Here is a 13,755-nt window from a genome sequence, read left to right on the forward strand (position 1 = left end):
AGAAAACGACCTCACACTGGACAGGGCTGTCCTCATAGCTGCATCACACGAAGCCGCAGCGAAAGGAACGGCCGAAATGCAGCTAAAGGCGGCGGCACTCGGGGTGGACCAAATTACTTCGAGCACAACAAAATGCTACCGTTGTGGGAAGACCACGCACGACCAGAATCACTGCTGGTTTAAGAACCAAGAGTGTCGGAAATGTGGCAAACTGGGTCACATCGCGAAGGTATGCAGGTCCGGGAAAAAGACCAACAATCAACGGAAGCCACCACAAGAAAAGTACAACAAGGTACACAAGGTGGCTGAAAAGAGTTCAGACGAACAGAATTCAGACTCAGACCCAAACAACCAGGAGCTGGGTAGTCTGAAGATCCACAATGTGGGGAAAGAAACTGATCTACAAACGATTTGGGTTGTACTAAAAATAGCTGGAGTCCAAGTACGAATGGAGCTGGACACTGGATCAGCTCTATCAGTCATCAACCGAAGGGACTACCACCGGCTGTTCTCTCACATACCTTTGAGAAATACCAAGTTCGTATTACAGACATACACGGGGCATAATGTATACCCCATGGGGAAAATAAGAGTCAAGGTGAGAGATAGAGGGAAAGAACACCCAAGAATGAATTTGTACGTATTACCTGAGGGAGGACCACCACTTCTAGGACGGGAGTGGATTAAGAAAATAGACATGGAATGGCACTACCTAAAAGCCATAATGAAGGAGGATTCGGTGCAAGCTATCAGCTCAGATTCTGAGATGGATGACGATAAGACCAATTCAAATATGCATGACAAGGCTAAAGGGGACTTGCCGACGATGGGGAAGGAAACAAAGACATGCAGAAAGACTTATGTCACCAAGAAGAATAAAGTTACAGAGCAGAACTCCAGGTTGACAGAGAATTCTGAGCCTGTTCAAGCTAAGGATTCATCCACGACGGAAGAACACCGAGCTCGGACTCAAACTTATGTCAAAGTACGACAACAATTAGAACAGTGGAGTGACCGTCTCGTACAAGAGATGAAAAATATGGAAAAGTTCTGGGACACTGAATGGGAGAACCTGGAAAGGCAACAGAGACAGCTAGCTCGAGAAAAGAGTGACCATAGAGCCATCGTGGCCAAGTACCGATCACATCTCCCTGAAACTGTTCAGGAACTAGACTATTTACAGAACGACCTAAAGGAAGAGGAATCTTCAGGAAGCCAGGATTTTATCCCAGTTCATTTCTACGACTCGTTGCAAGCAGAGTGTAACAGGTTGAAGTAACAGTATGAACGGGCCCAGACTACAATCCTGGAAGGGGTTAACTCGGCAACCTCCGAAAAGCTAGTTTTAGTGAAAGCATATGAACAACTAAAGTTTGAACATGAGCGAGAATTACAAAGGCTGCAGGAAATGTTTGACGAGCTCCAGGCCAAGACAGACTCATCGGTAGAGATTCCATCCGTAGATGGAAAATTAGAGGTGGAAGACATAGCAGAACGTGAAATTCAAGATGTCCAAGAACTCGTTAAATTATTGAAGGAAACCCAAGACAAATATGAGGCGGCAATGGCAGAGGTCCAACAACTTGAAGAACATATTCAACTAGGAATCCGGGCAGTGGAAGGAAAGGCCAATGGAAGGAACACAGAGACTGTAGGAATGGCCCCTGATCAGGAGTTAGAGAACACCAAGGCGCAATTTCTTCGAGCGCTTAAAACCAAAGGACCGGAGGAAAGGAAGGTGAAAACATTGGAGGGAAAGGTGGATGAAATGGAGAAGGCGCTAATCCACAGTGTCCCCGTAGAAGAGTTAACGGCCAGCCAACTCTTATACACGCTGAGGGACAAGACTCCAAAATGGGAACACGAGTTTCAGGTTTCAAAGGGAAAGAATTCGGAGCTTCCAAAAGTCACGGAGAGAGCTGAGGGGGCAACACAGCTTGCACATGGATGTCAAAAGTATGCTGAATTACATCAAGGGGAACAGAAGAATGCGGAAACAGCTACTTCAGTAGAAGGATTAAATAGCCTGATAACGGAATCCCCGATGGAAGGGAAGGTATTGAACTCACAAATGAGGCCAGGCGTGAAGGAATGGCAGACATCCCAGGAAGAGCGGGATGAATATGAATGCTTGAAGAAGTCTTTTCAAGAAAGATGGTCAGAGAAGGAACCACCGTCGGCTAACGTCCAGTTGGATAAGAAGGAAGTAGAAGGGCCCCTCACTGGCCTAACTCAGGACGACCCCGAATACTATCATGACCTATTGAGTGACACTGAATATTACGAGGATCTGGTCTGCCCAGTTTGTGATGAAAACTCCCAAAGTACAGAAATCCGCATGAAGCACTTAAGGTCTAATGAACATAGAGAGTTGGTGGCGCTACAGATGGCCGCAGAGAAAGGAGCTCCGAGAGTTTCAAAAAGGCAAAAAAGAAAAAGAAGAAGCAGGAGATAATAACTGTCTAAAATACTATCATCTCAGGCGGGACACCATGAAAGGAGCTAAATTAGTTGAAAACCCGAAAATTATCAAGACAGCCAGTTGGTTGTAAAAGTCCGCACTGCTGGTTCAACAGGACGGAAGGTCAAGCTGTTACGTTAAGAAAAAGGCTATGGAGGAGTCACGCTAGCCATGTGAACCGGCTACACCAAAGAGATGCTGTTCGGAATGAGTCAAGATCAGAGACTGAATCTATGAACTGTTTCCGCAGAGACTGAACCTGTGAACTGTTTCCACCGAAAGTATATCTGTAAACTGTTTTATATGACGTTGACTCCACCGGAATTATCTCTGTAAATTGTTTGTTCTCCACCGAGAGTATATCTGTAAATTGTTATGTGAAGTTGAAGATATGTATGTTTAACGGGGACCCTGTAAGTAATAAGCTAAAAAGGGAGGATTGTAGTGTATGTACCCGTCTACCTTTAAGGGAACGATTGAGTGTAACCGTTCACCTTTAAGAGAACTAATTTAGGTGTGGCACTATTTGATTGGCTTCTGTATACGGTAATACCGACAGTGACCACACCAGTATATAAGTGATGTTACAGGATAACTAGGGCAGATTCGCCCTGACCTCTGAATAGTAAAGACCTGTTTGTTTGTACTTCAAAAGTCTGTATTTATTTACTGCACAACCCACAGACTTTACAGGCTCCAAATTGCAAAGGAGGTCAACAGCAGAGATGTGTTCAGGAAGACCTGGGTGCAGTGCCGCAAATGTATCAATGATCTCATTAGATCAGGAAAGGTGAGTACAAAACCAAACTCAACTTCATCCTGCTGTGCCTCTCATCACATCCCCATCACTCTGCCTTCCCAACTCTACTCCTGCACATCCTTACACCAACATACCTTGCACGTCCACCCATCCCTCTCTGTCTATCTACATTATCACATCCCCATCTTACTAGCCACCCCTCACGCTCCTCCTAATGCAGTCATACCAACTAACAACACACAAGGAACCCACTTGGCATTGCCACCCCAATCCATCATAGTCTCCCTCTAAAGATGTATCCCACCCATTCCTTAAACTGATTCCATCACTCTCACTCAACATTCTCTTCTTTCCTTGCAGGAGAACAGAGTGCACAATAAGAGGGAGAGGGAGAGAACTGGAGGTGGGCCTCCAGCATTTGCGACCCTCACAACAGCAGAGGAAGCTGCGTTGGAAGTCTCGGGAGTGGCCAAGCAGCTGGAGGTGGGAGACAGAGAAAGGGAGACATCTCAGTAACCTGGTAACAGAATTAAATATCATACATCTACATGGCATACAGCAGTCACTCATATGGGGACTGATGTCATCAGCCACTGAATGGTCATCATGTGCATAATGGTAAGTGCACCCATTCTTCATATGGCATATCTAACTCATCTCTTTACTCTCCCACAGGTCCATCAAGAGCCCCCCCCCCCACTGTCCAGAAGGAAGAGCAAGACATCTCAGAGGAGCCTCCAGCCTCTGAGGGCGCAGTGTCACCAGACATGAGCACACCCAGCACCAGCGGAGAGACGCACACCTCGGTGGGTCCCACGTGAGATATAGTGTTGTCACCGGGTCCGTCACAAGTGAGCAAGAGCAGATGATGGAGACTCCTCTCCGGAGGCGCAGGATGCTCCCAACTCTGCTCAGCTGCATGCAGACGCTGAGTCTTGGGAGCCATCCAAGCCTCGGACAGGATTTGCGAGCGCAATGTCTGCAAATGTTCAGAGAATAGAGGAGTCCATCTCCAACATGAGCACCACCGTGTCGCAGGCAATGGCGATTGTAGGCTCTTCTATGAATAGGTTGGCCACCTGCATGGAGCAGCTAATGCGCCACTCACAGGAGCACATGGTCTCTATGGAGAATAGATGGCAGAGGCTCATAGACCTCCTGTCTAGGAGGGATGTCAGCGTAGACGTTGGTCCTCATGGCCCCACTGATGTGCAGCAAGGTGCTCTCTAGCTCCTTGCTAACAGGGAAATGCGGGTGGTCCACAAGAGGGATGACAGTGAGAGGGGAGAGGGAAGTGTGGGCTCCTCTTAAAGCGCTTACATTTCAGTCAGAGCCCCAAATGGCTCCTCGGATCGTGATGGCCAAGTCTGGCCCTGCACAGTCCCAGGAGGAGCAGACTTTGGCGGGGCCATCAGAGGTTCCAAAACCCAGAGGACGTCTGCCAAGAGTGTATAAGCAGCCACAGCAGGGAAGTGTGCAGGCTGCCTCTACCTCTGCTGAAGCCACAGGGGTAGCACCTTGTAGAACCACATGGAAGAGAAAGATGACACACAAGTAGATTCACAAGGGTAGCCACTTAGGTGTTTTGGTCAATGTTAATGGCAATATTCTGTTAATGTATTGTCAACCATTAAAATCTTTATTTTCACCACTTTGCTGTCTTGGACACATTTGTGTGCATCTTTGGAAGTGGCTTAATGAGTTGCAGTGACTGGTGAGGCATAACTGAACCTCCAGCAATGGTTGTCAGTGTGAAAGGAATGGTTTGGTTTTTGTAGGGATCCTTTATGGTGTTGCTGTGGGGTGGTGCCAACCTGGCACAGCATGTGGGTGTACAGCGTAAAGTTAAGTAAATCTTGACATGATGGGCTGGATTTTGCCAATGGGGAGCTTTTGGAGGCGGGACTCCCACTTGTTGGGTTTCAGTCCCGTCTTCATCAACTTCTGGCCAACCCACGCTATTTTCCCTTGATTGACCTTGTTAAGCCCGCCCAGCAGGCTCAGCAGACCAATTAAGGGGAAGCCGGTTACAGAGAACGTCAACGTATGACGTTTCATCTATCAAAAATTTTTGACAGATGAATTGCCATCGTTTGACAGCTCCGTGAAGCTGTCAAACACTGACATCCTCTGTAGTTTGATGAGTTCTTTAATTCAAGACCTCATCAAACCTCTTTTGTAGAAATTAGATGGTTGTTGCATTGGAGAATGCAACGGCCATCTGTCATCTCTACCGCGGAGGTGCGAGACTCTCCGCATACCCACCGATTGAAGCCTGCAGGAAAAAACAAAGGCAAGTACACTTTTTCTAACACTTTGCACTTACCTCAGATACTCACCTCTCCACACTTGCACCCATCACTCACCTCCACAGCACACTTTTGGACCCCGCAGACCCACTACTCACCTCGGTGACCCTGGCGGGTTTCGGAGCCTTCGGGATGCCTGCACTTGTGTGGGCAAAATGGGGATAATCCTATTTTCTGCCTGTTAACTACCTGTTAACAGGCAGTTAAGTGGCTGTAATCCCTTCCCGCCTCCAAGGAGATGGGACCCGGCGCAGGACGGCTACCTGCCTCCTGGCAAGATGGCATGGAGGCCAGTTGGGCACCCGCCCCCAAATTCTGCCATTTTCCTGGCAGTCCCGCCTCCCCAGGGCTGGCAAAATCCAGCCCGATGAGTCCATCCCAGGCAGCAATGTGCTTGGGTGCTGATGCCCTCTGTCCTGTGCAGCATCAGGTGGTTGTGGAGAAGGTTGGCGGTGTTGTTGGTGCTGCTGGTGTTGGGGCTCATCATGGTCCGATTCTGAGAACCAAGGTGAGACAGTATAAACGGCACCCGTGCTGATGGAATAGATGGCAGGTCAAGTAAAGTTGACAGAAGGAACCTGTCATTGGTGAGGGAGGTTCTTCCAATGAGGTGACACTGGATGGAGACTTTACTGGAAACACTTGCAGCCTGCAGAAAGTTATATCTGTGCTGACAATGTAGTCAGCAACAGCTTCTGCCTGAGGAAAGTGATCAGCTATGAGGTCGGAGCTTTTATATTAAATTTGATGCTGTTAAATAATCAACTGGAGCAATGGCCACTCAACTCCCGCCTCCAGTTAACAGATATGGTTCCCGAGCTGCGTGAATCCTGTGGCCATGCAGGGAAATTTGAAATGTAGGAAGGAAAAGGCTCTCAAGTGTCTGACAGCAAGCTTATAATGATTTTAATTAGGTTGTCCGCCTCTGCCGGTCAGGTAGCTGCCACACCGGCAAACGCGCCTGAGGGAAAGGTGCATGGGGGCGGGATGATGGGGGTTCCCGACCCACTCCAACTTTTTACAAATTTCCCACACGACGCGCCTCCGATCGTGTCTGCATGGACCCCAGAAAATTCCGGCCTTTGTATCTGCCTTAAAGGAAGAAGACACAAAAACATTCCGGAAATAGTTGGGAACCAAGGGTCTAAAGAGAATGAGGAACTTAAAGAAATTAGTATTCGTAAAGAAATAGTACTGGAGAAATTAAAAGGACTAAAAGCCGACAAATCCCCTAGACCTGAAAAAAAGGTGGCTACAGAGATGGTGGATGCATTGGTTTTGATCTTCCAGAATTCCCTAGATTCTAGAACGGTCCCCGCGGATTGGAAGGTAGCGAATGTAACCCCGCTATTTAAGATAGGAGGGAGAGTGAAAACGGGGAACTATAGGCCAGTTAGCCTAACATCAATAGTAGGGAAAATGCTAGAATCTATTATTAGGGATGTGGTAACAGGGCACTTAGAAAATCATAATATGATTGGGCAGATTCAACATGGATTTATGAAAGGGAAATCGTGTTTCACAAATCTGTTAAGAGTTTTTTGAGGTTGTAACTAGCAGGGTAGATGAGGAACAAATGGATGTATTTGGATTTTCAAAAAGCATCCGATATGGTGCCACACAAGAGTTTATTACACAAAATTAGGGCTCATGGGATTGGGGGTAATATGTTAGCATGGATAGAGGGTTGGCTAATGGAGAGAAAACAGAGAGTAGGAATAAATAGGTCATTTTCGGGTTGGCAGACTGTAACTAGTGAGGTACTGCAAGGATCAGTGCTTGGTCCTCATCTATATTAATGACTTAGATGAGGGGACTGAGTGTAATGTATCCAAGTTTGCTGCTGATATAAAGCTAGGTGGGAAAGTAAGTTGTGAAGAGGCGGCAAAGGAATATAGACAGGTTAAGTGAGTGGGCAAGAACATGGCAGATGGAATATAATATGGAGAAGTGTGAAGTTATCCACTTTGGTAGGAAAAATAGAAAAGCAGAATATTTTTTAAATGGTGAGAGATTGGGAAATGTTGTGATTCTGAGGGCACGAATCACTGAAAGTTAACATGCAGGTACAGCAAGCAATTAGGAAAGCAAATGGTATGTTGGCCTTTATTACAAAAGGATTGGAGTACAAGAGTAAAGATGTCTTACTGCAATTATATAAAGCCTTGGCGATACCACACCTGGAGTACTCTGTACAGTTTTGGTCTCCTTACCTAGGGAAGGATATACTTGTCTTAGAGGTTCATCATACTGGGATGGGGGGATTGTCCTATGAGGGGGGATTGTCCTGTGAGGAGAGATTGAGTAGACTAGGCCAATGTTCCCTAGAATTGAAACACACAAAATTCTTACAGGGCTTGACAGAGTAGATACTGGGAGGATGTTTCCCCTGGCTGGGGAGTCTAGAACCAGGGTCACAGTCTCAGAATAAGTGGTCGGGCATTTAGGACTGAGATGAGGAGAAATTTCTTCACTCAGAGGGTGGTGAACCTTTGGAATTCTCTACCCCAGAGGGCTGTGGAGGCTCAGTTAAGTATATTCAAGCCGGAGATCAATAAATTTTTGGATATTAAGGAAATCGAGGGATATGGGTGTGATGAAATATATTCCATTCATCACTGCCTGTGACTGTGGTCGGTTTCAGTGTCATTTCCCTTCCCCCAGTCCTCATTGTATTATGTATTGGAATGTGCTGGAATGTGCTGTGTGTAGGGCTCTGCCCATACCTGGCCCCTTTTGTAAGCTGGCTCAGTCTGGCCTCAGCCTCCAGAAGGAAGACATCTCTCTCTTTTACGTGTTACTTTCTAAGTTAATAAAAGCCTTGTTTTGTTTCGCTAACATCGAGTCTCGGAACTTATTGAGGCACATCAATTTTATTAACTTATTTTTCAACACTATGGACCAACTCCTGAAACCCGAACGTTTGGATTTGGATCAACATGCTCCGGACGCATCAGCACGCTTCGGACACTGGTTTGAGTGCATGGAATTCTTCCTGGACAATTCCGCAGCCGTCAAAGACGCTACGGACGCTGCGAGGATGAGACTCGGAATTCTGCGGAATTGGGTAAGCCACCGGGTTTACCCCCTCATCCAAGACGCCGATACGTACCTGGCCGCCTGCGACATCTTAAAGGTGCATTACCAGCAGCCTACGAATGAGGTGTATGCTAGGCATCTACTCGCTACTCGCGCACAGCGACCTGGGGAATCGGTGGAGGAGTTCCTAAGCAACCTGAAAATGCTTGGCAAAGACTGTAAGTGCCGAGATGTAAAAGCTGCAGTGTACACCGACAAGCTTGTTCGCGATGCCTTTATCACAGGCCTCAGCTCCACTTACATCCGGCAAAGACTGCTGGAAAAAACGGGGTTGGACCTGAAACAGGCTGCGGACACCGCGCGGTCCCTGGATGTGGCCCAGAGAAACTCGGACGCCTACTCTTCAGCCCACGCCGCCACGTGCGCACCGAGGGCACCGCCATCTTGGAAGGCATCTTCCCCGCCCGGCAGCCCGACACCAGCGGGGCCCAGCTCTCCCCCCAGAAGCCCTACGACAGCCGCGACGTGTCAGGGACCCAACTGCTACTTCTGCGGGCAGCCAAAGCACACCAGAAACCTGTGCCCGGCGAAAGGCACCACCTGCTTTAAGTGCGGTAAGAAGGGGCACTTCGGGAAGGTGTGCAGAGGGAACCCCGCCGGAAAACCAACTGCCGGAAAACCCGCAACCGCCGGGTGTGCGCCGTGGGAGCGGCCATCTTGGACGCCATCTTGCCCGACCTCGTGGGGTCCTCCATCTTATGAGCAGACAGCGTGGACGCCATCTTGTATCGATCAGGGCCCTACAGTGGCATCGGTCACAGTGGACCAGACCAGGCCGCACCTGCTATCCAAATCAATGGTGGACATCGAGGTAAACGGGTGCCGGGTTAAATGCTTAATTGACAGTGGAAGCACGGAGAGTTTTATCCACCCTGAACTGGCACAGCAACTCTCCCTAAAGGTGGTCCCTACTCAGGGTACCATCTCTATGGCTGATAAAACCCAGACATCGACCATTCTGGGTTACTGCACGGTACAATTGGGCGTTAACGGAACTGTATACGATAATTTTAAAGTGTTAATCATGAAGAACCTATGTGCGAGCGTGATCTTGGGCCTGGATTTCCAGTGCAACCACCAAAGCATCACGCTCAAGTACGGTGGGTCCCAACCGCCCCTCACAGTGTGCGGTCTGGCTACCCTGAAGGTAAAGCCACCTTCGCTATTCGCGAACCTTACCCCTAACTGCCGGCCAATAGCGACCAAAAGCAGGAGGTACAGCTGGAAGGACAGGCGGTTTATCGCGACCGAGGTAGACAGGCTCCTGAAAGAGCGCATTATTGAACGCAGCAACAGCCCGTGGCGCGCCCAAGTGGTAGTGGTAAGGGGTAGCGAGAAGAAACGGATGGTGATCGACTATAGTCAAACGATCAACAGGTACACCCAACTAGACGCCTACCCGCTACCCCGCATATCAGAAATGGTGAACCAAATCACCCAATACCGGGTGTTCTCCACCATCGACCTCAAGTCAGCGTACCACCAGCTCCCTATCAGACCAGAGGACCGCCCGTACACCGCCTTCGAGGCGAACGGACGCCTCTACCAATTCCTCAGAGTCCCCTTTGGGGTGACGAATGGGGTCTCGGTCTTTCAGAGGGAGATGGACCGCATGGTCGATGACCACCACTTGCAGGCAACCTTCCCCTACCTCGACAACGTCACCATCTGCGGCCACAATCAGCAGGATCACGACTCGAACCTCGAGAGGTTCCTGGAAACCGCACAAAAACTCAACCTCACCTACAACGAGGACAAGTGCGTTTTCAACACCACGCGCCTCTGCATACTAGGCAGCGTGGTGGAGAATGGGGAAATCGGACCAGACCCCGACCGATTGCGCCCCCTACGGGAGCTGCCCCTGCCCAACACTCCCACAGCCCTGAAAAGGTGCCTGGGGTTATTTTCTTATTATTCCCAATGGGTCCCCAACTACTCCGACAAAGCCCGCCCCCTCTTGAAAGCATCCTCTTTTCCGCTCTCTGCTGAGGCCCACGCCGCCTTCAAAAGCATTAAGCAGGATATTGAGCGGGCCACGCTACAGCAGTGGACGAGAACACTCCATTTCAAGTGGAAAGTGATGTGTCTCACTTCGCCTTGGCGGCCACCCTCAACCAGGCGGGGCGGCCCGTAGCTTTCTTCTCGAGGATCCTCCAAGGCCCCGAGATCAGACACTCCTCCGTGGAAAAGGAGGCCCAAGCCATCGTGGAGGCAGTGCGCCACTGGCGCCACTACCTAGCCGGCAAACGCTTCACCCTACTTACCGACCAGCGGTCGGTAGCGTTTATGTTCAACAATAAACAGAGGGGGAAGATTAAAAATGATAAGATTCTTAGGTGGCGGATCGAGCTCTCCACCTTCGAGTACGACATCATTTACCGGCCAGGAGCCCTTAACGAATCCCCTGACGCCCTCTCACGAGGGATGTGTGCCAGCGCCACCGGGGATCGGCTACAGACCCTCCACAACGACCTCTGCCACCCAGGGGTCACGCGGCTGTTCCACTTCATAAAGTCCCGTAACTTACCCTACTCGATTGAGGAAGTTCGGTCTCTGACCAGGAACTGCCGCACTTGCGCTGAGTGCAAGCCTCGGTTCTACCGCCCAGATAGAGCCCACTTAATCAAAGCTACACGGCCCTTGGAGCGGCTCAGCTTAGATTTCAAGGGCCCCCTCCCGTCCGTCGACCGCAATGTTTACTTCCTGAACATTGTGGACGAATACTCCCGGTTCCCATTCGCCTTCCCCTGCCCAGACATGACCAGCGCCACGGTCATTAAATGCCTCAACAGCCTGTTCTGCCTGTTCGGTATGCCGAGCTACATCCATACGGATAGGGTGGCGTCCTTCATGAGTGAAGAGCTACGCCAGTACATGCTGTCCAAGGGGATCGCCACGAGCCATACCACCAGCTACAACCCCCGGGGTAACGGCCAGGTGGAGCGAGAGAACGGGACAGTGTGGAAAGCAGTCACTCTAGCTCTAAGGACCAAGGGCCTCCCTATCTCCCGCTGGCAGGAAGTCCTCTCGGATGTGCTCCATTCGATACGGTCGCTATTGTGTACGGCCACTAATGCCACGCCTCATGAACGTATGTTTGTCTTTCCCCGGAAATCCACCTCAGGTGTATCCATGCCGTCATGGCTCTCTACCCCAGGTCCGGTACTCGTGCGAAGGCATGTGAGGGGCCACAAGACGGACCCTCTCGTGGAGCCAGTACACCTACTCCACGCCAACCCCCAATACGCATATGTCTGGCACGCCGACGGAAGGGAGGACACCGTGTCCATAAAAGACGTCGCCCCAGCCGGCATCGACAACAACCACGGCAATAGCAGCGACAACGATCACAGCAATTCTTACCCACCCACTACTCTTTTCAACGATCACAGCAACCCTTACCCACCCACTACTCTTTCATCACCCCCGGAAGAACATCGACCAACGGCACCCCCACCATCTACCCCTTCAACAACCCTGGCGGCACCCCCGGCAGAGACCCAGGAGGCTACCGGGGACACCCAGCCGACACCCGCGGCACCACGTCGGTCGCAGAGGACTATCAAACCCCCGAACAGACTAAATCTATAGAAGGGGTGAATGTGATGGAATATATTCCATTCATCACTGCCTGTGACTTTGGTCGGTTTCAGTGTCATTTCCCTTCCCCCAGTCCTCATTGTATTATATATTGGGATGTGCTGTGTGTAGGGCTCCGCCCATACCTGGCCCCTTTTGTAAGCTGGCTCAGTCTGGCCTCAGCCTCCAGAAGGAAGACATCTCTCTCTTTTACGTGTTACTTTCTAAGTTAATAAAAGCCTTGTTTTGTTTCGCTAACATCGAGCCTCGGAACTTATTGAGGCACATCAACGGGGAGCTGGAGTTGAGGTAGAAGATCAACCATGATCTTACAGAATGGCAGAGCGGACTCGAAGGGCTGAATGGCCTACTCCTGCTCCTATTTCTTAGGTTATGTTTACATATATTTGATTTTTTATAGCTTCCATCTATTATTTACGTAGAAAACTAAAGAGAATGTTGGACAGGAAACTCCGGAGGTTAACTGTCCGGAATGCTCGATCCACCGGCAAAATTCAGGAGTCGGTTCAGTAAGTTTTTTTTCTTTTCGTTGCTTTTTTTTCACCAGTCAGGCTCTGCAAGGTCTAGCTAAAGCTGTTGCTTAGCTACAGAGACGCTTGCAAGCTACGGCCGACTGTTTAGAAGCTGAAGCAACAGGGTTTGTTGCTAGATATGGAGCTCAAAAGCTCCGTATGTTTTAACATTAGCACTGGTTTGTCCGGCAGTTTTGATGGGACGGCAACAGCTCCGTCCCATCGGTGCCGGATATCACAAAGTTTCCTGTACTCAAATTTTTTAACACATAAATACACTCCTGTGTTCCAGGGGATATTCCAGATTTATTCAGTGATGATGAAATGGACGGTATTATAGCTACCATAAGGATGGAGTTACGAGGTCTTGGATTATTGGACACCAGAGAGAACTGCTGGCATTTCTTTATTGACCGGATTCGGCAACAGTTAAAGGTCATCCTGCATTATCCCTATTTCACTTACTCTGTTAATTAATCTATATATATAAAACAGTCTGTCTCTCTGTCTGTCCGGCTATACAATCAAAAGTTATAGCGCGTACCTACACATATGGTATATCAAAAGAAAGCTTATCATTAGGGGACTCTCATAGGCGTATTTACTTTTTGGTCGGACAAAAATTGTGCCGACGGTGTCCAAAAAACGTTCAAAATTCCGCTCATTAGCATCGACTGACGTGAAGGTTGACCAATCGTACAGTCGAGCGACCCGACGGTCGACCAATCGCTGCGTCACGGGGGCGGGTTCATAGCGTGTGCGGGCGGGCCATCCTAGAGTCGAGTGACGTGACGATTGACCAATCCTACAGTTCAGTGACCTGACGGTTGACCAATCGGTGCGTGTGTGGGCGGGCCTAATGCTTCTGAGTTGAGGTGAGTGGCCGCCATCTTGATTCCAAACTCTTCATTTCTTTTTCCCACTTTGCGTGTTTCTTTTCAAATCTAGATTTCCAGCAAAAAAAAAAAGTTGCTTTTAAAACACACATTCTTTTTTAAAAAAGTTAATTAATTT

At 49.2% G+C, this 13,755-nt stretch overlaps 1 protein-coding gene across 1 annotated transcript in view; it reads left to right on the forward strand.

Annotated features, from left to right (window-relative positions):
* The window catches only part of LOC147120358 (dynein axonemal heavy chain 11-like), a 173,802-nt gene that overhangs the window by 92,058 nt on the left and 67,989 nt on the right, over nucleotides 1-13,755 (forward strand). The window contains exon 15 of the mRNA XM_085984222.1: nucleotides 3,582-3,704. Coding sequence (XP_085840348.1) covers nucleotides 3,582-3,704 — 123 coding nt within the window. The remainder of the gene's footprint in view (nucleotides 1-3,581; nucleotides 3,705-13,755) is intronic.

This window comes from Somniosus microcephalus, chromosome 4, assembly GCF_052327205.1.
Source record: "Somniosus microcephalus isolate GS21.2 chromosome 4, FLI_Smic_1.0, whole genome shotgun sequence".
In the NCBI taxonomy this organism is placed as follows: domain Eukaryota; kingdom Metazoa; phylum Chordata; class Chondrichthyes; order Squaliformes; family Somniosidae; genus Somniosus; species Somniosus microcephalus.